The 25,415-nt window shown below is 35.0% G+C and overlaps 1 protein-coding gene across 1 annotated transcript in view; it reads right to left on the bottom strand.

Moving 5' to 3' along the window:
* The window catches only part of LOC112500721 (villin-4-like), a 30,083-nt gene extending 7,750 nt beyond the window's left edge, over positions 1 to 22,333 (bottom strand). Inside the window, exons 1-14 of the mRNA XM_025104287.1 lie at positions 22,198 to 22,333; positions 20,439 to 20,558; positions 20,094 to 20,193; positions 18,351 to 18,419; positions 17,915 to 18,151; positions 17,652 to 17,829; positions 17,445 to 17,577; positions 15,394 to 15,556; positions 15,163 to 15,310; positions 14,920 to 15,020; positions 13,993 to 14,148; positions 3,215 to 3,283; positions 3,049 to 3,117; positions 2,794 to 2,931 (exon numbers count right to left, since the gene is read on the bottom strand). Coding sequence (XP_024960055.1) covers positions 2,794 to 2,931; positions 3,049 to 3,117; positions 3,215 to 3,283; positions 13,993 to 14,148; positions 14,920 to 15,020; positions 15,163 to 15,310; positions 15,394 to 15,556; positions 17,445 to 17,577; positions 17,652 to 17,829; positions 17,915 to 18,151; positions 18,351 to 18,419; positions 20,094 to 20,193; positions 20,439 to 20,494 — 1,617 coding nt within the window. The 5' untranslated portion in view covers positions 20,495 to 20,558; positions 22,198 to 22,333. The remainder of the gene's footprint in view (positions 1 to 2,793; positions 2,932 to 3,048; positions 3,118 to 3,214; positions 3,284 to 13,992; positions 14,149 to 14,919; positions 15,021 to 15,162; positions 15,311 to 15,393; positions 15,557 to 17,444; positions 17,578 to 17,651; positions 17,830 to 17,914; positions 18,152 to 18,350; positions 18,420 to 20,093; positions 20,194 to 20,438; positions 20,559 to 22,197) is intronic.
* Positions 22,334 to 25,415: the final 3,082 nt, after the last annotated feature.

Here is a 25,415-nt window from a genome sequence, read left to right as displayed (position 1 = left end):
TATCTCTTTGAATGAATCAAGTTAAGTTCTAAGGCTTTTTAGAACATATGGACTACAGAATACAAAATATGGATTAGGATTTGTTTTTTCAAAGCCAGCATGAACTGTGTTTGACACTAGGGTTTTTTTAACATAACAAGTGAGTTTAGCTTTGGTCTTGGTTTCAAAAAATCATCTGTAATATTCAAGATTTAGTTTTATAAATTAGCATTTTTCTCAATTTATATGTATTAAAGATTTAGCAGATTTCTATTGTTATAAAATTGGAAGATGCACCTTTATATTCTTATATTCCAAAATAATATTATCTAGATATTTGTTACCACTTCAGAAAAAAGTAAATAAGAACATCATATTTTTATTTCATGTCGGTTCTACAACAAAACAAAGGTTACAAGATGTCCTATTATGATATACATTGATTATTGTATTGAAGACCTTATATATTGATTATTTTATTACTTTCAAGTACTTTTAGTTGTTAGTATATTGAGTTCACAATTTCTTAAAATTTGGATTGGAATTTCTATGTTATTATAGTACTTGTTTATATATTTGTATTGTAAATTAAAACTATGTTTGAACACATTTTAAAAAAATAGAGCTTCTTCTTGCAATGTATGTATATGCACATATACATTGATGGAGGGAGGCTCTGGGGAAAACTCCACAAAAAATAAAAAACTGAATTTGGACGATATGCACATGTGTATACAAGTAATTGAAGCTGTTTTTTGGTTTCTATGCACATGTGCATACCGAACAAGTTGCTTACAAGTTGCTTACAAGTTGCTTACAAAATTACTTATATACACATGTGCATACCGTCCAGATGAACGGTTACTAGAGTGTTCATCAGTTTTTCAATTTTTTGTGGTTTTCCCCTCAACCTGACCCTACATTGATATATATATAGATATAGATATATAGCACACCATATTATTTAACTTGAGAAGTACATGAATAGTGTATGCAATAAGACTAACCCCTATGAATATAAACCCAACGCATACAGCATACGAGGTAATAGTTGTTCTATCTACTCTACTACCTCCTGTCCAGCTGAAGGGGAGAAGCCAATCTAATGGATAATATTTATACGAGGTAATACTGAAAAGCCTGTTACTTGTCTAGGATGTGTCATAAACCATTGATGTTTCAGATGACATAGACGGTGAATAAAAATATCTAGATTCTAGCCTAAGGTATATCTTTTGGAATATTCCCCTGTTAAAATAGCTGATGGCTCTACCAGGTATTAAAATAGAAAATTAGCTCTGCCTTGAATCTGTCTAATATCTTATACATGTCTAGCTTCCATGATAATATTTTCTTTGCTGATAAAATTACTAGAGATTCAAACGTTATTTCACTGTCCATCCCACTCACTATACTTGTCACATGCTACGGACTTCCTGCAAAATCGAAATAAGAAGTACCATGGTTGGTATCAGATAAAGGGCCATTTTTCTATATGTTTAGGATTTATTAGAGATGTACTGAGGAGAGGAAAACTCTGAATATAGTACACAAGATGGGATGACAAAGACAAACAAATAAACATAAGAATATCTTAAAACCATAATTCTAGCCAAATTTTAATCTTATCTCCTAATAGTCCTCAATTGAATGCTAGAATCATTCCCAACTTGATGAAACCAGATATAGAATTGTCAAAACTAAAAATGCCGACAACACTAAAGAACAAACTAAAAGAAACAAAATATAAAGAAATTAGCAGTATGCCTGAACCTCACCTCCTCCTAAATGGATCTAACTAGATGACTCTTCTCATTCATAGACCTACTCATGTCCTTCAGAGATATACCAATTTGATTTTGAAAGATTTTGAGTATCAATCCATAATACTCCTCAGCAGTGTCATGACATAAAAATCCTTAAAACCCAACTGAAGCAGCAATAAGCATAGCCAGGTTGTGCTCTTAAGGCACACCATTTCATAAGACACTGGATCATAAAAAAGTGTCAAAACAGCCAATAAAGACATAGTTTCAATGACTCGTAGACTTCTCCCATCTCTCTCCAAGTGGAGAGAGAGATCAACTGGGTATGAGGTACACCAAAAGAAATTTTGGACCAAATAGGATGGTTCTAGATTGCTGCTTTCAGAAGGTCTGTACTTACACATCACAGTCCTGATCGATGCATAATCTATCGCCTTAAATTGTTTGGTCGTGGCATCATCCAACTCACTCATAACCATAACTACATTCACCATTGGTGATTGAATACTGTTTATTTTGGACTTGGGTCTAGTTCACGAAGTGTTTTAAACCTCATCAATCCATATGAAGTTTCCATACAGGATTCTCATTCGAATGTTCTAGATTTTGTGCCAGAATATGGTTTCATGGGTACGGTGATCCAAGAGCTTTTCACAAGACAAGGTTCAATGATCAAGTTTCAACATGTATCAAGGGTTTCGAGGATTGGCAGCTCAAAAGCTTTTAGTAGTGCAACAACAACGCTAATCAATGTATTTTATTCTGGGAAGAAAACTTGCCTTTCTATCATGCCTTTATGGCATAGTGGGCATATGGGCCTGAACAGGTAAACATAAGAAACCCTACTTCAAATTCTAGTTCCCAACAGTTTTGAGAGTCACTAGAAAAACTTTCGGAGTCGATGTGAAGCGATTTAAGATTAAGATTTTTTCGTTCATTCCAATCCAATCAAAAAAGACCCTTTTGTGTTATCCCATAAATAGATTTTAAACCAATGACATTACGACTCAATATATATTACACCTCAAACATTCATATATGAACTTACAGGTTCAAGTTGGATTGCTTGCATGTTTTCTGGTCCGGAGCCTTGTACTCGAAATAATGCAACTTCATCCTGTGTGCATGTTCTATTGGGTGATTCCTTCTCTGATATGTAATTTTTGTATCCATCACTAAAACCACCCTGAGAAATCCAAAATTTGATGATCGTGGTCAATGCACATGCATAGCTCATTTGTGGACGATAGCTGAAGAGGATAATTCTTATGTTCTTTTTTCTAGCGTCTAAGTTTAAGCATACCTTAAGAACCATAAAGCTCTGGAAGATAGCAAAGAAAAGGACAGGTTCACTTCCTTCGTAAATGCGTGACTAGAGATCCATGAAATGAAGTATCAACATATAAGTATTTGATAAATAAGATAAGAGAAATTAATAGTAATTTTTTTCGTCAGGTTTAGCGATTAACCTGAGCAGCCAAATACTTTTGTGACTCAACCATCTTGTTCGCCTGTGAGGTAGCTGAGATTCTGTCTTCCTACAACACATTTCATTTACATAGATTACTTCCATGCATATAAGAGAGGCTTGGGCTTGGGTTGCAGCCTTGCAGGCATTATCACAAAAATTCCAATTATATGTACGTAACTACATATCATGTTGTATGGTTAGGCATATAATTATTATGTTCATAAGCACCGACAAAGGATCATGTGAGAAGAAGAGTTCAGGTGAGAAGCGTAAGAAGGAATTAGAACCGTTGATCACTTTTAATCTCAAACCCACCCATGAATTGTGCTTGATGCGGTGATTGATCCGGTGCATCCAAGGGTGGAGATCCTTTCTTACCCTTCTCAACATAACTTTCCTTCTCATCGGAACCCAACCCCATAATCACCAGGCTTATCCAGATTCAGAGGCCTGGACACAGTTAGAGAAAGAAAATCAAATTTTAAAGCAAGACTTGATAAAAGACCAAAGATGGTTTCATCTTTCCTGATGGCTCAAGCTATCAGAGTTCTGTAAGGTATAAAAATTATTTGGAAGAAAACTTGTGATTAATTCCAACTTCACTGGAGGTCGGTGTAATATATTCCGACTACTGTCACGTCCTGCAAAATGAATCATATATGCCCACTGGCACTTCACATCCCTTCGGATCTGCAAGAGTCAACCACCTCATCTTGCAGGTGTCTCTTCTAAGAAAGACTCCAATCTGATTTGCCACCTCTCCTTGATGCAAGGATGACCATACTACCTCACTAATACTTCATCGATAAGTTTCCCTTTTATGGAACAACCCAGAGATGTAGAGCATAGAGGAGTTAACTGAGAAGATCATGTCGATGATGCTGAATGAAGGTTTAGTGAAGCATTGTGTCTGTCCTTTTTTTTTAACTTAAAAGTTTGGTGAATTGGTTTCTGAGTCCATGTGATATTTGTGATAAGGTCTAATGATTTTTTATATTTAGATAATAATAGTTAAGGCAAGATATACAATGTGGGAGAATTTTGCCTCTGACAACTAGGTTACAGCTTTGAATTACATGTTCTCTTCATGGCTAGAGTGCTTTTTATTGAAAACTAGCCGTCAACATGTTAAAAGATTTCTACCTGTAAAAATGGGGCTCTAAAAACATTTCTTCTATTAATAATTTTTGGGACTAAAAAATGTACAAAAAGAAGGTGATACACCGGACATTCAGAAAAGCAATACTACTAGAAATCAATTGATTACTTTGATTATATATCTGACTTTCGAGAGGTCAGACTCTCTCCCAAAGGCTCTCGCCTAGTTTGTGTCTAGAAAACAGAATACCCTACTAGTCTCTCACGGCTCTTATTTATACTAACCCACTGCATAACCTACTTGTATTACCGCAGTGGTCACTTGTACCCAACCTACTAAATTTACCTACACTACAGAGGGTATAACAATACAAGCCCCCTAAACTTCCACCTTGTCCTCAAGGTGGAAAAAAATCAAATATAAATTCATTCCGTTAATTTACATCAAAGGTTTGCGGTTTTCGATGAATGTAGGTATTGCAAAAAATTGTGTCACATATAGGAGCTCCAATATGCTTCATAACAGATTTAGGAATTCTACTATGTTTCTTATTCATTCTTGACAGAGAAGCATACAATATAAATACACAAGGCAAAGGGAAAGAAAAAAAAAATTATTCTATGAATCCCTGATTTTAAGGGATTGCCTACAATCACTAATATTATGGGATTATAATCGGCTTCCATTACTCCTACATTAAATACATAATCATTTACATTTTTACATTTTCCCACACTCCCCCTCAAGCTGGTGAGTGGGCATTCCAGCTTGGATAAAATTCTCTCGAACATCAGTCTACTTAGTCCTTTGGTGAAAACATCTGCTAGTTGTTCATGAGTAGGCACGAATGGAGTACAGATTAAGCCACTGTCTACCTTCTCCTTGACAAAATGTCTATCAACTTCAACATGCTTTGTTCGATCATGCTGAACTGGATTGTGAGCTATGGTTATTGCTGACTTATTGTCACAATAGAGCTTCATCGGTCCCTCCTAATCGATCCTTAGATATGTTAGGATGATTTTTAGCCACAATAGTTCGCATATACCATGTACCATCGCCCGAAATTCGGCTTCAGCACTAGATCGTGCTACCACGCTTTGCTTCTTGCTTCTCCATGTCACAAGATTTCCTCTGAGAAAAGTGCAATACCCTATTATCGATCTATTGTCAACTGATGACGTAGCATAGCTTGCATTGGTGTATGCTTCAAGAGTTACACGGTTATTTCTTTCAAACAGGATTCCCTTCCCCGGTGCTTCTTTGAGATACTGAAAAATCCGGTGTTTGGCTCGTAAATAGGTTTCCTTTGGGTTATGCATGAACTGACTGGCCATGCTTACAACATAAGCTATGTCAGGTCTGGTATGAGACAAATATATAATTTTCCCCACAAGCCGTTGATACATTTCTTTGTTTACAATTGCATCTTCTTCTGCATTTCCCGGTCTATGATTTGGATCTATAGGAATACTATCAGGTTTGCACGCACCTTGACCAGTTTTCATGAGCAAATCTATAACATACTTCTGTTGGGATATAAAAATTCCCTTTATTGAATGAGCAACTTCAATTCCAAGGAAATACTTCAGTCTTCCTAATGTCTTGATCTCAAATTATTTGGCTAGACATAGGCTTAGGGCTTGTTGCTCTTCTTTATCATCTCCTGTTACAATGATATCATCCATATAAACCAGTACCACTGTTGTTTTTCTTGTTTTTGAGTGCTTGATGAACAGAGTGTGATCCCCTTGACTTTGTTTATATCCCAAAGTTAACATAGCCCTAGTAAATCTCCCAAACTATGATCGAGGAGATTGTTTTAAGTCGTATAGTGCCTTTTTTTAACTTACACACCATATTGGGTTTGGTTCCTTTTCCTTAACCAGGTAGAACATCCATATAGATCTCCTCCTCAAGTTCTCCATGCAAGAATGAGTTTTTTACATCAAATTGATGCAAATCCCAATCAAGATTAGCAGCTAGGGATAGAATTACCCTAACTGTATTCATTTTTGCAACAGGTGCGAATGTTTCAAATTAATCAATGCCAAAAGTCTATGCATATCCCTTGGCTACCACTTTTGGTTTCTACCTCTCAATTGACCCATCCGCGTTATATTTCACTGTATAAACCCATTTGCATCCTAGCCTTTTTCCTTTCGGCAATTTAACTAACTCCCAAGTTTTATTCTTTTCAACTGCTTCCATTTCCAAATTCATGGCTTGCTTCCAATTTTCATTAGATAATGCCTCAGATAAATTTATAGGAATGGAAAAGGAGTTGAGGTTGACAAGAAATGCTTTGTAGGTGGGAGAGAATTTTTGGAAAGAGGTGTAGTGTGATAAGGGATACAATTGTATTTTTGTGCATTCTCTTGTTCCCTTTCTAATGGCAATAGGCAGAGATTGGTCACTTTTTTGAGATCCAGTTACGCTTTGCAAGGGTATAGAGTCATAAATTGTTACCTCGTCTGAAGGACATTCTCGGACTTGCTCAGGTCCAAGAATGTTCTTTTGTCCTGAGTATACCAGGTTCTTCCTAAACCGAGTGGATTCAGATTTTGGAATAGGTTCATGATTTGGTGGAATTGTTTGAGTTATGAGTAACAGGAGTACTTGGGGAGTGTTCAAGCGCAGGGATAGGAGTGGAGTGAGATTGGGATGGAATAGGCTCACGAGCTGGTGAAACTATTTCGGGATCGTGGATAACAGGAGTATTTGGGGAGTGGTCAGGGATAGAAGTGGAAGCTAATATAGATAAGTCAAGAAAAAGATCTTCCAGGATACCCTTATCTTCCTTTCGATCCCCCCCTGAAGATAAGGTTGGTGAAGTAGGGATTGTTTTCGCTAAAGGTTACATCCCTTGACACAAAAAACTTTCTACATGGGGGGTGGTAACATTTGTACCCTTGCTGGATTGAGGAATATCCAAAAAAAACACACTTTAGAGCCCGAGGATCAAGTTTGTTTCTGTCTTGGCTATGGACGTGAACAAATGAAATACATCCAAAAATACGGGGTACAAGATTGTTGGAAGTGGACACATTTGGGTAAAAGGAAGAAAGTACATCCATAAGACTTTTGAATCCTAGAACTCGGGTAGGGAGTCTAATTTATAAGATAAGTTGTTGTGAGCACTGCTTCTCCCCAAAAATGTTTTGGAACATTATTTTGAAATAATAATTGTTGGGTTCAATGCTGTGCTGTAACGTTGTATTCAAGCAGTTTCTCCTATTTTGTATTAGTTAGTGTTTAATGCTTTCTTAGTATAAATAGGGTGTTTAGTGATGTAATTGTAGTTGGTGTTAATCACATATTGTAATCACTTTTCAAGATATAATATTCAAATACTTGGTGAAATTCTCTCTCTACTTGATTCTACTCTTGAGAAAGATAATCTGATTGCATGATATTTGGGAATTACAATTGGTATCAGAGCATAGGAGCAGCAATTTGATTGAAGGATTGCATGATTTTCGAGAAATTACACACGAATTCTGGATTTTTTTCGGTTTATCGCTGTGTTCTTCGTGTTCTTGACAGTTTTTGAATTTTTTCTACTTGAATCTCATTAAAACTGCGATTTAGGTGTTAAAATCTTGGTTACTAAGTTCGCGAGTATGATCTGAACATATTTGATTCACAAATTTTTGCAATTTAATCAAGATTTGAGGTGTTTTTGAAGAATTTTTGGATTTTTTGAAAACATACTGTTCTTAAAAAGTTCATAATTTTTCAAGTTTTGATCCATTTTTTCGTGAAAATTTGATAAAAATTGTGTTTGTTAATCCGCATAACTCATTGTTCGATTTAAGATAATACGCATAGTACTTTGTGCGATTTGTAACTTGGTGATTTGTGATTATACTTGTGCGATTTGTTCATAATCCGATTAGACTGAGTGATTTATATTGTATCTGCATATAACTGTGTGCGATTTAGTGATAATCCGTGTAACTCTATCTGCGATTTAGTCTTGATCCGCTTGAATCTGTGATCGATTTAATTTTGAAATTTTAATCAAGTGATAGTTAATCGATTTGTGAATTTGTGTGCGATTTATTCTGTAAACGGATTTTGATTTTGACTATCTTTGGGCCGACTTTGACTTTGACTTTGACAAGCGATTTGTGAAGTCAGTTGGTGCTGAAGGTGTTGCAGGAGCCTGATTCTGAAACTGTCAATGTAGAAAGTCATGTTCAAGAAAGTTCAAAAGAAAGGACTACTGGCCAGAATACAGCTGAGAAGGTGATAGTTGTGGAGACAAATCCAACGATTGAGCCAATGGTTGAAAAGTCAGCGGACTCCACGGTAGAAACAAGGTTGTTACTGGATTTGTCTGCCAATGTTGGTTTTAATGATGTATTTTCAAGGGAACTCGGTGGTGTTCAAGATTATGGCGAAGATATAGACAACATTGATGAATCAGCTGATATCTACTTCGATTTTGAAACCGACATCAATGAAGATGATCCGATCTTTCCGTTTCAGGCTGATCATCAAACTTCTTCTGAACCTCCCACCACAGTTGCTCAAGGCGCTTCGGATATTCCTAAAGTGGCATTTGATCCTACCGAGATCTTTACAAAGAACTATGTGCCATTTGCAATTCGGGCTAACGTTCCACGTTTCAACAAAACTCGGATCAGGGAGCCTTTTCTTGAAGATATCTACTTTGGAATCTTTCTTCGTCATCGAAAAGCCTTATGTGGTGACAGAATTCTCGGTATTCATAAGGAAACACAAGAATACTGGACTGAATACAAGCATTTTCAAAAAGCCAAGCGCCTACCTATCAGTCAAGTCCGTACCAGACATCGTATAGTGTCTATCAAGAACATTGATGCCAATAAACTCGTAAGAGTTTGGTATCCAGTTTTCACTGTCACTAGACAAGATGGACATGTCTGGACATTCAGCGTAGCTGACTTCCCAAATCTTTATCTTGAAGATCCGGAGCATCTATACCATGAACTTCGGGATCTTACTATCAGAAGAGAAGGAGCAGTTGTCGGGCTTGAAGCTATAAAGAGGTATTTGAAGAGCCATGTTAAACTGGCTTTGGTCATTGACGTTCAGATGGGCTTTGAAGGTAATCAGAAAATCATAAACCTGAAAATACCTGATCAGGATATTGAAGACATTGAAGGCTATCCTCTCTATATTGTCCTTGAAGATCCGGAGTTTGGGGAGATCTATGATGGTGCAGAGAGAGCAAAAAGATTTATGAGGTTCAGTGAGTTGAATAAGTACTGTGATGGTACTATTAAGCTGGTGCGACGGGCTCTTGAAAGAATTAAGGCTGATAATGACAAAGCGGCGGAGAATGAAAGAATGAGTCCGAGAGAAAGGTATCTTCTGATTAATGCTTTGAACCTGTTAGATGATAAATTGCAATATCGGAGTGCTTTGAGAAGGATTGAAACTCATATGGGGCTTAGAAGATCAAGATTCACTATTTCTCGTGCTTGAATCCAAAGGGGGAGAATGTTGGGTTCAATGTAGTGATGTAATGTTGTATTCAAGCAGTTTCTCCTATTTTGTATTAGTTAGTGTTTAATGCTTTCTTAGTATAAATAAGGTGTTTAGTGATGTAATTGTAGTTAGTGCTAATCACATATTGTAATCACTTTTCAAGATATAATATTCAAACACTTGGTGAAATTCTCTCTCTACTTTGATTCTACTCTTGAGAAAGATAATCTGATTGCATGATATTTGGGAACTACAATAATGCTCTAGTTTGATCTAATAAATGCCCATTTTTCCTCTCTGCCACTCCGTTCTATTGAGGTGTTTTAACACATGAAGATTCTTGAATTATTCCCTCTTTTTGAAAATAGGAGGTGAGAGTTCGATTGAAAAAGTCTTGAGCATTATCGGATCTTATTTGTTGAATTTTTACTCCAAATTGATTTTTGACCATCGAAATGAAATTAGGGACAATAGTGCTAACATGAGACTTATGTTTTAATATCAACACCCAAGTAACCTGTGTACAATCATCAATGTGTACAATCATCAATGAAGGTCACGAACCATCTTGCACCCGACACATTGGAAATATTAGATGGACCCCAAATATCAGTGTGAATAAGATAAAAAGGAGAGTTGCTTCTTTTATCACTGATAAGAAAAGGGACACGCTTGTGTTTAGCAAGCTCACATACCTCAGAATGAAGGCTTTCAACATTGCTTCTTTTAAAAATAAGGAAAAATAACTTTAATAATTCTATATGAGGATGACCTAAACGACAATGATGAAGTATGTTTTTTCTTTATTGGAAAGAACAGATTCTGATATGAGAGAGTGAGATAATCTAGTACTTTTGGCATCTCAAGACAATATAGATCATCCTTTTCGCTAGCAAGTCCAATCGTCTTCCCCGAATCCTTTTCCTCAAGCAAACAATATTCGTCAAGTCCCAACCAAAATATGTCCGTCCTTTTTGAATTGCTGCAATTGCAACTATTGTTGTTCTTGTTGTTGTCCTTTGGAGACTTGGGACGACCTTTCCCTAGCATTAGTGCTTTAACTTGGTCAGAATTATGTTGCAATGTCAACTCCAACATAGGTTATGCCATTACTACCCTCTTTTGAGTAAAAGAACTCATAGTTTTTCCCCTCATAACATCTGCATTATAGCTCCGTGGAAAAAACTTGTCTGAAACAAGATCCCAATTTAAGTCATCATGATTGAAAGGAGCAATCAACAACTTGTCCTTATGAGCGCCTAATAAAAATTCCCATCCATTGCTCAGAGTACAAATTATCTGGTCCTTCGAATGTATGGACGACTTCTGCGCTGGTGGCAGTTCGCCCACGACTTCAATTTTTGTCAATCTGGTATACATTCATGACTAGAACGTGAGAGTTTGGGTAAGGAAAAGAGAGAAGGCGATGGTCGAAGTTTCAAATAAACATAGCCCAACCAAAATCTCCCATTAGCCGATGGCAATACAGGGTATGTCGAGGAAGTTAGGGTCTCTATTAAGTTTACCTTGGGTTTGGGCAAAATCAGATTCACTAGATTGGGCAGGGCTATAATAAAATACGTGAAACGGGCTCCATTGACTCAGTGACTTGATTGGGGTTGGGGATTACTAAAGTGGGCTCAGATGCATAGGACGGTAGAGAGACCGACGACGATACAAGATAGAGTCGCAACAGTGATGGCTGAGTGATTGGTGGCGGCGATAGCAAGGGTCGTCGCAATGGCGGTGGTTCTCCAACAACCTTGATTGTTGTTGATGCTGGTGCGATTTCAGGAGCGTAGCGTGAATGTTTGGCTCTTATTTATACTAACCCACTGCATAACCTACTTGTACTACCGCAGTGGTCACTTGTACCCAACCTACTAAATTTACCTACACTACAGAGGATATAATAGAAGGCCAATGGAGCTGTAAATAGTTAACCCTATCAAAACCATAGCGATAAAATTGATAAACACATAAGCAAATTACAAAAAACTTATCTCTAACATTCCCAAGTTAGAGCATGGTTATCGAATCCCGACTTGTGACATATATAGGATCAACACGGGCCACAAAGAGGCTTCATCAAAATGTTGGCTAGCAAGTCTCGAAACCATACCCACACCAGCTAATTAGAATGTTCATGAGAAGTTGTAACACCCGGATTTTTGGCAAGTAAAATCCAAGTTTTACGTGTGTTTTAATCCCTATAATAGCTTTATTAAGTATTTTGAAGTTTTGTTATGCTTGGGTATGAAAACAGGCAAGAAAGAACCAAGAAATGAAATTTCAGCACTCCCGGACCATGAAGAGAATACCTCGGGCGTGAAAGTTGGACAGCAACTTGGGATGGAGAAATTTTGGGCACCGGCAACCTTGGGTCGCGTCAGCGAGGTCGCGTACGACTCACAGCCCCTACAAATCCAATTTTCTCCTCTTTTCACCCAATTTCTCTTCACCAACTCATTTCCATTCCTTCTCATTCAGTCCAAGCACCCCCAATCAATTTCTTCAAGAGGTTTTTGAGATTGAAATCAGATATTCAAAGCTTGGGGACCCAAAGTCAAGATCTGCATCTTCAGGAACCACCTTTTCACCATTGTTGACCCCATTTTGGGGTTTTCTTGAAAACCCATTTGTAAGTTCATCCCTAACCTTTCAGAACCTTTATTCATGTTAAAAATTTTCATTTTAACCTCCTAGAACATTGGTTTTGATGTATCTTCAATATATTGAGTTTTGGTCAATTTTGGGTGTTTTGGGTGATTTGAGATTTTGACTAAGGTTTGTATGGAATATGGATCTGATTTTGGTGATACTTTTGGTGCATTTCAAGGTTTGGTTATGACCCTGATAAAGTTTCTAGAGATGGGTGTTTGTGGATCTAAAGATTTCACCATTTTGGAAGCTAAAGATGGATTTGGAACCTAGGTTTAACTTAACCTAGCAAGGTGAGTTCAAGTTGCTTTGTGAAAACTTTGTGCATGCCAAAAATGTCCATTTTGAGTCTTAAAAGTAGTTTCCTTGATATTTATCAAATGTTGAGTATTTGATGCAATTACATCTTTAGTATATTTGATTTAATAAATCTTGAGAAATGCTTATATTTGGGGATTTTGGACATTAGGCTAAATAAATCATAAAATGTGGTATTTTGATGATTTATGGTATAAATGAAGATTATTTGACGTTAATTGATTATTAGTGTAAATGGTTTTATTAACCATTTGGAAAATGCACCTTATTGTGTTATGAGGTGTTTTCGAAATAAAGGGCATGTTTGCATTTGGAAAATGATTTGTCTCAATCAATAATAAGTTTTTGAGTTAGAAATACTTTTAGAGCATGTAATTGCATAAACGTTGGTTAAATGCGTTTTATTGTTTATGTTAACTTTTATTTTAGTACTCAAATAAGAGTGGAGTTATCGGCTTCATTTTGGCCCATTTTAGTTTTGGCGATAGTTTGTCCGGTTTAAATTGCTCAATATTGAGCTTGGGCATGATTTGCATTTATTGCATCTTTATTTGAAAAATTACATGTTTTGGGTGTGTTGGTCATTCAATTTGGAGTCATTTGATTTTAGACTACAATACAATGTTTCCATAGGCTTGTGAGCCAGTTGTCTGATGAGTGGAGAGTTTTGATACTCTTACATTGAGATCAGTGCTTAAGTGAGAATGGTGGTCGTGTCAGTATATGAAGAGGGATCTGTGTGGGGTTGGACTCCGGGACCTCGGGTATTGCGGGATGGACTCCGGGACCCTCGTTCTGAGGTGTTGGCCTAGTTGAGTAGGCACTAAGGACTTGAGTCTTGAGGTGCTACCTGAAGTGGTAGGCACTAAGAACCATGAGCCTTGAGGTGCTATCTGATGGGGTAGGCACTAAGGTCATGATCTTTGAAGTAATACTTCAAAGAGTAGGCACTAAGATTATTGAGTCTTGAGGTGCTACCCAGAGTGGTAGGCACTAAGAACCATGAGCCTTGGGTGCTACTCGCAGGGGTAGGCACTAAGGACGTGGGCCTTGAGGTGTTACTCGTTTGGATAGACACCAAGGTCAATCGAATCTTGAGGTGCTGCTTACTTGGTGTTCGCCAGATTCGATGGAATTGGAATCTATAGAATGCAAGTGGATGTATATTGTGAAGCTTATTACCCAGGGGAGATTACAAAAACCAATTGAAAAAGAATTACCTCGATACTCTGCTTCCCAAACCATGTCCCAATAAGGCATTCCTCTTGATCTTCTCCAGGATACAAATACTGAAAGATATAGCAATCTCCACTGTAAAATTTAGATTGATCAGGAACTGCAAGAAGAATCTTCTCCTGGCCATTCACATGCCAAACCTGTGGGAATACAGTAATAGAGAACAAATTTAACACTCAACTACAGGTTCATTGCATTATTATTGTCTTAAGTAACATGGAAGAAAGGCTGTATGCTTACTAGAATATGATAAGTAGAAGACATGTCCTAAAAACAATTGCATGGTAAATTGATTAAAACATAGGATAGTTGCCCATGAACCAAAAGCCTAAGGCAATATTGTGTAGGCTCTCTAATGTCTCAAAGCTACTTTATCTATTTTTGGTACTCCACATACATAGTCCATGAAATCACTTGGCATACCTAGTCGCATAGCAAAATATAAGATAGCACAAATTTGAAAGTCTCTTTGCTTCCTCTAAAAAATGGAAGAGCAAGAACCAACGGACACTCATAAAACTTGCAATAACAGCAAAGAGGGAGGTTCAGGGAAAACCCCAAAAAAATTAAAAACTGAGGAACACCCTGGTAACCATGCATCTGGACGGTATGCACATATGCATAAGTAATTGAAGCTATTTCTTGGTTTTTATGCACGTGTGCATGCTATGCACATGTGCATACCGGACAAATTGCTTAGAAATTACTTGTATGCACATGTACATACCGTACAGATGAACGGCTACCAGGGTATTCCTCAGTTTTTTTTTTATTCTTTTGCAGTTTTTCCCTAAACCTAACCCTAACAGCAAATGATCTCTTATGTAAAATTCTTATGATCAGGGCATATACAGTTGTTGCTGATAACTAACAAGACACCATTTATGCACAGAAATATGATTTTACAAAACCTGCAAATTCCCAGAACAGTCGATATATGGTTGAGGTTCCTCTTTGCTGGGGGCAGCTTTAAGTAGGCCTTTCACATTGACCCCTTGGCGTTTTAGAAGTGCTACAAAATCATCAATTAGGAACAGTGGAAATCATGAACAAGAACTATTTATCATACATCAGTTATTACGCAGGTAACAACTATATCAATTGTATTCTCTTGAGTAATGCTGATGAACAAAAGTTAGCATATAATCACTAACCAGCCACCTTGCCTCTACCATCCTCTGAGACCGCAGAAGCAGTTGATTGAGGCCAAGAGTCAAACTTGGATCGGAATGATACAGTCTCAAAATTTTCAATCACACGAATTATACGAGATTTTCGTCTATCCTTGCTACGTACATATTCCTATGAGTTGACATTGACAACAATAAGTGGAAAAGAATTACGTCAATATAAGAACCTTAGCAAATGAAACAATGTAATAGTACTTCTGTGGCTCCACTTGCAGCTTTCCTTTCATCAAGAGAAGTACTTCTCCCCAACCATAAATAAATTTCTACCCCACAGTCCAGAAGATAGCATTTATTTGTGTCTAGCAACTCCCTTGTCAAGGGATCAGCATCAACTGGTTCTGTCTGCCCCTTCGCAACACTTGAATACCAAACACAAATCTTGTCAGAACTGCTACATTCAATTTAACATTAAACAAAATTTATCTAAATTTATTTATTAAACATCCAACCCCTCATCCATTCACATATTAAATAAGAATGTAAAAATAACTGGCAGGCAAATCTACAGGATTTTAGAATGAATGCTGGGCTGGGCCACCTCGAATGGCATGAGCCGCATAAAGTCTTAAAAGTACTCAATTTTAAGATCACAGAGATGATAAAGTTAGCAAATCGCTCCAGATGTCATGCACATATACAATACAGGCCAAGAACGCTGAAGATAGAGTGATGATGTCAATATGGTATTGTTATAGCTGGGGAACAGCATAGATAAGAGCAATGTGCCAATAGAGAAGAGAATCAATTTAGGTTTTAACAATAGGGGCACAGAAATAGCTTTTCAAAATCATTGCATAATTATGTGATTTTACATAATAATAATAATAATAATTAATAACGCGAATATTCCAATTTCTTAATGGGCTTTCCTTTGATAAAAAGCAATTTTGTTTTATGTTTTAGGACCAGAGATATAGTTAGAATTAGTTGAAAAGAAAAAATGGCCCTGAAATGATGGAATGGAGGAAGATTAGAAGTAATTGAGAAGAAAATTCAGTTGCCTGACCATATTTTAAAGATCCCAGACACGTTAACATCTGGTTTATAACAGTTCTTTTTCTTATTGTTCTCGCAGCTAACAGAAATAGGTCTCTGGGTTATTTTTACTACATACTGGAAGTTGTCATTGTTACCGGACAATGGCACCTGTGACAAGACCTTGAACTCATGGGATATGCTATGTAGCCTAACAAATTGAATAAAAGCTCATCAACTCTAACTCCCATGTTCGTCAAACTAAAAGAAACATATTTTCCCAATAAACCTTGGAAAATCCAATGAAATTTTTACAAAACAACAAAGTCATAAGAGCAATTGAAACTCGCAGATTTTTATGGGGAAGAATAAATACAGGGCAGAATTTGTATTTGTATAAGCTAATATGGAGGGACTACCATATACAGTGAGGTTTCTGTTACATTCAGAAACATCATATACAAAAGAAAGGTCTCACTTAATCAGCCAAAATACCCATAAATTGTGTTTAACTACCTTAAAAGTAGATGGTTCTTGGAAAATATACATCTCAATTTTCTCAATTTCATTTGTCAAAAAGATACTTATGCCATATCTAAGGGAGATTTGAATATTCCTAATGGCACATCCATTTTAGTGAAAGATCTTCCATAGAAAATGTTCTCATTATCAGTTGGTACATAAAACCAGTGATGGAGGACCGGAGGATTCGCAGGTGCAGTTGCCCTTCCTCCAATTTTTGTAATTAACATAGGTGTTTCAAAATTTTAGTATAAAATCATACATTATTCAATTTATAACCCCCAAAAAGATTTTGTAAATATCTCCCTCCCCCTTCGTAGATATTCTAGCTCCACAACTGTGTAATCAGCTGACACGTTTTACAGTCAAATAGAACATGTAACATCTTTCCCCATAAAATGTGTGATAGAGCTCAAATCTGTAAGGTGTTTTCTAATATGTCAAATACTTTTCTTTATTTCATTCTCATCTCCTGACCATTTTCCATGTAAACAAACAACCATCTTAGTTGAACAGCAACAACAAAATATTTTCACTTTGCACATATTGACCTCCACATTGTTGAAGTGGAGACAGAGTTACTCTTGACCTCCATGTTTTTTTTCTTGTATTGATTTTTCATCATTACAGTTCATGTTGGTATCTTCACTCTTCCTAACTAGCACATTTATTGGTCGCCTAACTGATAATGGTACATAAATACAGTCATACATGCATAAAGCAGACATGAAATGCCAAAACTATATTACCAAAATAGCTGAGCAGGAAGTGCTTCAGTAGTTATAGTGTCATCTGTTGCTGTTTTCCTGGGAAGTGGAGCAAAGCCACCAAAAAAGCCCCAGAACTCTCCCGTTTCGGCATCAGACATTAGCCTCCCATCCTCTGCCCAAGAAAACCAGAAGTAAGACTTCAAATTGTTAAATTTCAGGTAATTACTCAGTAAAATATCCAGTTACCAATAGTAGCTATGTCACACTTCCCATCATGGTAAGTATCTTTGATGTGCTGCAGAACTTCAAGTGCTTTAGCCCTTTCTTGAATGGATGACCTGGACCCGTTAAACTGGAATAACTTGTGTGCAGTATCCAAGATAAAGATGTCATCGTGATTGAGTGAGGATCGAGCAAAAGGAACCTGTCCCCAATAATTTAAATTGAGATAATCTAAACAGCTTGTGTTGACAATCTGTCGTGGGGAAGCAGTAAGAACAAAGACTTGCCTCTTTTACATGAGCTACATGTTTCCCTTGGCAAATGAACATCCGAATTTTGTGCTCTTCAGGTTTAGTATGATTAAAAGCTGATGCAACACCACCATCTTGAGGTATAATACATGGTTTAAAGTAAGAGAGAAACCTCTCTGTTTCATGTCCTTGTACTTCACGATATTGAACAGCACGTCCTCCAAGAGCAGCATCAAGTTCAATCGTCTTTAAAGCTGCAGTGCCAGCTTCATCCTGTATCAAGATATTTGATATATATGCAAGGGTTATACATCAACTATTGTGAATGGTTCGATGCACAATAATCGAATCTGAATTGGAGATGAAGGAATTCATTTGGATACATGCAATTGCGATCGGATATTGACTAGCTATTACAACATGCACCACAGGAAAGAAAATCATGAAGAGGATACTTCTATTCATAGCTCACCTGACTTGTATCTTTACCAAGCCAATAATGTATATCATGACGTAAGGCACCACTTTTCAAAGCATTGGTCTGTAAAAGAAATGGTTTAGTTAACGAAATAGATAAAAAAAACAAATGAGCTTTTTACTCAAAAAGTAAATATTCTCAAAATTAGTATTGCTATATTACCGTTGACAATTTTAAGTTTATATTCTCACTAGACATTTTGAAATCAATAGCTTAGAGTTATAACTAGATGTTTTCAAAGTTACCATTTAGATAATCATCCTCTAAAGTTTCAAAAAAACTAACTACTAAACCACATTTGTGCTAAGTAGAAAAAAATCTATGAAAAACGAACTTCTCATAGTTGAAATTTAATTAATTGCATAAGAAATGTAACAGTTATTTGGCGTCATTTTTAGATGCAATTTAGCTCCTTCAGGTGAGAATGAGAACTCATTAAAGTGAAAAGTGGATAACCAGAAGTTAAACCATTAACGTGATGTATATCTATGAAATGTTTAAGCATTTGAGCTTGGAAATTCATGAAAAGAGTAAAAAGGCCTGTCCTATAGAACATTGCAACATTCAATTCCTGACATAGTTCAATGGAAATGTTTCGACTATTAGCCCAAAGCCGTAATGTTATCTGCCTCATTTTCAAAAGTCATTCAGCTCCTTTACTTTGAGGGTCTAGAATGGAAGTTTATTAAAGTGAAAAGCCTACAAATTAAAGTGAAAAGTAAATAAACAGCACTTAAACTTTTTCTCCTATGATATCTAGCAAACGCATAGCGTTTGAGTTTGAAGTACTTCGAAAGAGTAAATAGGCACAATAGTTTCATACTCTCTCCGTCCCATAAAAATTACGACATTGTAGTTTAAGGTAATTGTTAGATTATTAATCCAGTGTCAAAAACACCCTCAAAAAGATTGGGGAATCTTAATGGACCAAAATTAATACCGTCAATAGTCTGTAACAATGACACCAACCAAATATGTACTTTCAGCTTCAAACTTTGCCAAGAAACGTTGCAATTAATATTTAATATTTGAAAATAGAAATGGTTGCATTTTTTACAGAAGGAAGGAAGTATATAATTGCTACATTTCATATTACGTGAAAAAATAATAGAATACCACCTTCACTTATAAGATTTGGATTCTGTAAACACGCTTAGAAATGATCTATCATTGTCTGCCTATTGTAGTATCACAGTTTACAGCTAAAAGTTTAAAACTTGTGCCATTATCTTGGGATGGAATTAAGAGAGGCACTAAATCCATGAAATGAGTAAAAGAATTCTTGGTGCTCAGTAAGTGTGAAGATCCAGGAAACATTTCTTTGCATAGAATGTACAAGTTCAAAATCACAACTTCATGCATTCTAGAACACTGTCATGACAAGTTTTCAAATGACTAAAGAGGGCAATTAGCAGTAGATTTTGCTTAAATCACAGAGCTGCTTGAACAAGGTAGAGTAAGTCAGTGTTGATAATGAGTATATCATAAAACATTAGTGGCAATACTAGGCTCATTACTTAAGAGGGGCAAAATTCAGAAAATAACAAAGTAAAAGAGTAGGACGAATACAATTACAAGTAAAAACGTCTAAAAATGCATAGGCTTTGGGACTAAAAGTGCAAATGACTATCAGCACATGATACAATTATCAGTAAGCTCATACTTTTATAGTAAACTACAATATGATTGCTGCTACAGAAAAGAAGGTTCATCTGTATCAAGAGTAAAAGTTCAAACCTTCAAAATAACATAGGAGTCCCCTGTAAAGAAATTGCCATTAGAAGAGTGTAGAACAGGAACTGGCTTAAAGTTTTCGATGCGCCATACTTCAATGCCTCTACAAATTTGTCAAGGAGGTCATAAAAGTTGAACATCCATAAATAAAAATCCCATCCACAAGCATATAGTCTATCCTATATGATGCAACAACAATAGTTGGTTTAGGTTTCGCATAACTTTACCCTTCAATTAATCCTAAATACTGCAGACAAAATTAACTATATCTATATCATGGTATAAGGACAACAATATGTTCCTACCCTGATAAATTTGTAACACGATGCAGTAAAAAACAAAGGATACGCTTTCTGGCCAGCTCCTTGAAAGGCTGGATCCAAATCTCTCATAGAAACAGACATACTGCTCCTCACTTCAGTTTGTCAATTATTTTTATGTCACAACCTGGATATTAGGATGAAATACCTAAAAACCAGGAAATATGTACAAAAATTAGAGGTTAGAAGTTGCCATAAGAACCATGAGTGCGCAATTGTATGTTAGCAGGCATACCATAGTGGATGCAACATGAATTCAGCATTTGATTTTGATTAATACTAAAAGGGGCAAAATCACCTCAAATGAAACTTGAATATAAAAGAAACATTTTCAGAATAGATAGAAAACGAATAAAAGGATGGAAAACACATTAGTTCATCATGGTATTAGGTGAACCTCGTATTTAATATCAACCTCAAAGGATGCAGAGAGTTCAAATTTGTTTGCATGGTTCCAAATCTGTAGTACTTGCAAGATTTTGGTCACTGACTAGCGGTAAAGATCCAAGGTGACATGTGCGTATCCTTTAATGCTACTCTATGATAATCTGAAGTGCAGCTTCATTTACTACCTAATATATAGCCCAATTACAGGTTTTTAGCATCTGCAGTTATCAGGCATTTTATACACCAGGAAAACATGACTCAGTAATTTCATGAGCTAATCGAATCTTACTTTACAGGTATTCATATCGGTTTATTGTTATCTTCATGAGCCACATATAAGCTTCACACAGAAAAGTTGAATCATGTATCATTATTCAATGTGGTACAGCTCATGACAGGATCACCTGAGTGCCAAGAGTCATGTTTCTCTTTAAAAAGATGCCAGTCTGTCATAACTTTGTATGTTCCAGATATGGCATTGTGCAATATATGATTGACTTGTTAGATGCAACTCTGCATCGGCATGTATTTTTTTATTATACCTCCAATGGGAATGCCTGTGGCCTTATTGCACAAGGGCATATATCAACACCGTCTCTAATTCTTCAGAACAATGGGATATCCAAAAATTATTAAAATAAAAGGATTTATGCAAGTAATAACCCTTGAAAATATAACTCCACTTTGTTCTGATTTCAACTTAATCCACCAATTTCAGAATCATGGAGGTTTAATTTCTTCTTTATTTTGCTTGCAACAGCTGCCTTGCATATGAATTTAGCTATTCTGTCAAGAAAGATCAGAAGAACCTACTTGATTCTAAGAGCTTTCTCTCTATATTCCTTGAATTATGAAACCTTCTTTCTTAAATTTGAACAGCATAATCACAATTTTTGGGTAAGGCTGCTAGGTGCTGAGATAGGGTAGCTAAAGTCAGCCGAGATTATAGAATCAAATCCATACATTACCCAGGATGAAGCCATTGAAAAAGGGTCACTCCTTGTGATCCATAAACAACCAAATCATTTCATAAGAAGGAGCAAAAGATTGCGAAAACCAAAATTTCCCCAGTGAAGATATTATCCTATAGAGTAGCTTACACAAATTTCAAAGTTTTGGCATCCCCACATAACCAGAAATAAAATACATAATGATTAATTACTTCATACATTGTAACGATTCATATCTTATAGCTAACAAGACCAGGCGTAGAAAAACCCTCCGCAATTCGCGGAATCTCTTAGTAGCTCGTTCGTAACCAATATCAGCCCAACAAAAGCATCGATATGCAAGATCAAATCGAATGCACTTGAATTCAAGTTCAATGAACACCTAACTTACTTTAGAAAAGCCTTCATTCAACATGAAAATTCAAACTAGTAGTAATTAAACAAGGTTACCTAGCTCGTGTACTTGGACCGAATTGCGAAACAAGTAACGGGGAGATCCAACTCTAGAAGTAGAAATTCAATGGAAGCTTTGTTGGCGATGGAGTTGAAAGTTGGGAGAATGGAAGAAGGAGGGAATGATGAAATGGCAGACGTGGTGGTCACTAATGGATGCCCAAAAGCTCCCACGACACAACACGCACACAACTCTTTGTTTACAGTACTCAGTAGGAGTAGCCTATATTATTATAGAATCTCTTACTAAATAGATTGACCAATCGTACAACGTCGTATGTCACCTTCTAATACTTCCTATAATTTTTTTAAAATAGGTGATTAAAATATATATTTTTTTAAATTACATTTATCTATTTTAAAAAAATTAACATAAATTATATTATTATAATATTCCTTAATTTATCATCTGAATAAATTTTTAAAAAAAACTTTTTATCTATACTATATTATAAAAATTTGATAAAAACTCCTAAAAACCATTTTTAATACATGAAGGATTGCATATTGATGTATATTACTTAAAATTCAAGATTACAAGTAAATTATGCATAAATACAACTTATTAAAGCTCAATGTTTGAATTTATGTAACTAACTGTGGATAAACATAATCAAATAAGGGATAAACATCTCATTTTAAAATATAAAAAAACTAAAATATAATTAGGATAATTATCAAGTTTTAATAAAATAATCAATTATTATCTTTATAAAAAAATTATATTATTAAACCAAATATAAATTACTTTGTTATTGAACCTAAATTAAATTATAATAAGAAAATTGAATTAAAAAATTACACAAAAAATAGGAATTTTAAATAATTAATTTGATACTAATATCGATATATTTTTTGCCAAATTTTTATGATATCTTCAAATTTATATTTTATTCAAAAATAAAAAGATCATCGCTTTTTCCAAATAATATAAGACTATATTATAACATCGACTGAGATAAATAATAAAATGAAATATTAAAAATCAATATGTATCTCGCTGCATTGCGCGAGTACCCTTCTAGTAAAAAATAATAACTCAATCTCATTATTTTAAAGAACTTTATAAAACCTTTTTATTAGGATTAGAGCATTTTAAAGAACAAAAATTCATTTTTTCTATTTTAAAGAAGCTGTTAGAGATACTCTAAGCATTTATCAGTAAAAGATATTACCCAAACGTATATTATTATGTAACGTTTTGTGGTCACCAAAATGGATTGTTGGTAACCATCTTAAACCTTGTAAGTTCTTATCGGGTAAGAGTTTTTTCCCTCATTTATCAGGTAATACTCTTGGTCCTTGTTATTCCTTTTACCGGATAAGATTTCAATCTTTATCATACTCAATCGGTAGTGTAAGTGATATCAGTAACAATTCACTTGATAAATGTTTAGTAAACATCCATTTAATGTGGTTAAACGTTTAATGTTTATCTTCACTTTGAAATGTTTATTGAATAGTTTATGAAATTGAAACGTATTAGTAAGTCGTACTTATGTAATAACTAGAAGGATACTCGTACAATGCAGCGAGATATATTTCGATTTTAATGTTTTGTTTTATTTTGTCTCTATAGATGTTATAATATGGTTTTTATGCGGTTTTGAGAAAAATATAATGTTTTTATTTTTGAATAAAAGATAAATTTGAAGTTGTCATAAAATTTCGAAAATAAATATGTGAATATTAATATCAAATTAACTATTTAAAAGTTATTGTTTTTTTTTCAATTTTTTTATTATAATTTAATTTACATTTAGTAACAAAGTAATTTATTTTTGATTTAATAATATAATTTTTATAAAGATAATAATTAAGTATTATGTTAAAACTTAATAATTATCCTAATTATATTTTAGATTTTTTAGATTTAAAATAAAATGTTTATCTTGTATTTGAYTAKKTTATCTGCAGTTAGTTACATGAATTCAAACATGAAGCTTCGATGAGTTGTACTTATGCACGGTTTATTTGTAATCTTGAATTTTAAGTAATATGCATCAATACACAGTACTTAATGTATAAAGAATGATTTTTAAAAAAATTTGTCAAATGTTTTATAATATAGTATAGATAAGTTATAAATGTTAAATAATGTAGTGAAAATATTTTATGTTTGTGCATGCAAAAAAATTCAAACAAGTAGTAAATTAGGACAGGGACGGACCTAGAATTTTTTCCAAATGGTAACACCATTTGACTAAGAAAAATAACACTAACATGATTCAAACTCAGGTCTAGGATGGAAGAAAAGCCTTGCAAACTAACTCTATCGAATAAAACGGGTTCTCATTATAATTTCAAAAAATATATATATATGGTAGCATACAACAAATTAATACGATGACACTTTCCACGACCCTAAAACTTTTTACACCACGATGGATGAACAACACAGTGACACGGACTACCATATTCTCTACATTGGTGATAGGTACGTCACTGAATTAGAACTTATCTATCCTACATTAATAAGCATTTAAACCAAAGTATTAAATACAAATTTTAATGCATTGAATACAAGCTCTTAAAGTACAAAATAAAAAAAAAATCTCTTAATTACAAAGTTGTATGCATGATGTACAACTTATTAATACACTGATTTTTCACCACAGCCAAAAATGGAGTCATAGACTCCCTTTTCTTCTACAACAGTCTCAACAGTTCCCATTTGATATAAAATTTCTTTTTTCTCCTCCCTATAAAGCTCTCTTTTCTTTTCTTCAACATCCATTTTTACACATAAATACCCACTGAAACACAATATACAAGTATTGTATGCATGTTTTGAATTCTTTAAAAGCCTTTGACCTTTTTGGTCTTCATAAGAGACTAAAATTTTTGGTTGCTTTCACCTTTTTGATCTAACTATATCGGTGATCGGCCTCCAATACCATTTACTTTCCTCTTTTATTTTTTGTTTAAATTTCAAAATTAAAATGGAAGAACTAGCTTGTCATTATTTTATAGTTTTCTGATGATTCTTGTTCATTTCAATTTTACTTATCCAGTACATTGCATAGATACACTGCTAGTATTTATATACAAGGGAATCATAAGATAAGTTTATATATATCATATTTTAAGACTTTTTATTTATTATTATTATTATTATTATTAATTATTACATTATAAAACATGAAAAAATGATTAGAGAAAAAGAAAAAAGAGAGGTGAGGGCGGCGGAGACGACAAAAGGTAAGGGGTGGTCC

The sequence above is a fragment of the Cynara cardunculus genome (assembly GCF_001531365.2).
Source record: "Cynara cardunculus var. scolymus isolate 2C chromosome LG 17, CcrdV1, whole genome shotgun sequence".
In the NCBI taxonomy this organism is placed as follows: Eukaryota; Viridiplantae; Streptophyta; class Magnoliopsida; order Asterales; family Asteraceae; genus Cynara; species Cynara cardunculus.
This window is presented reverse-complemented; position numbering and strand designations above follow the sequence as displayed.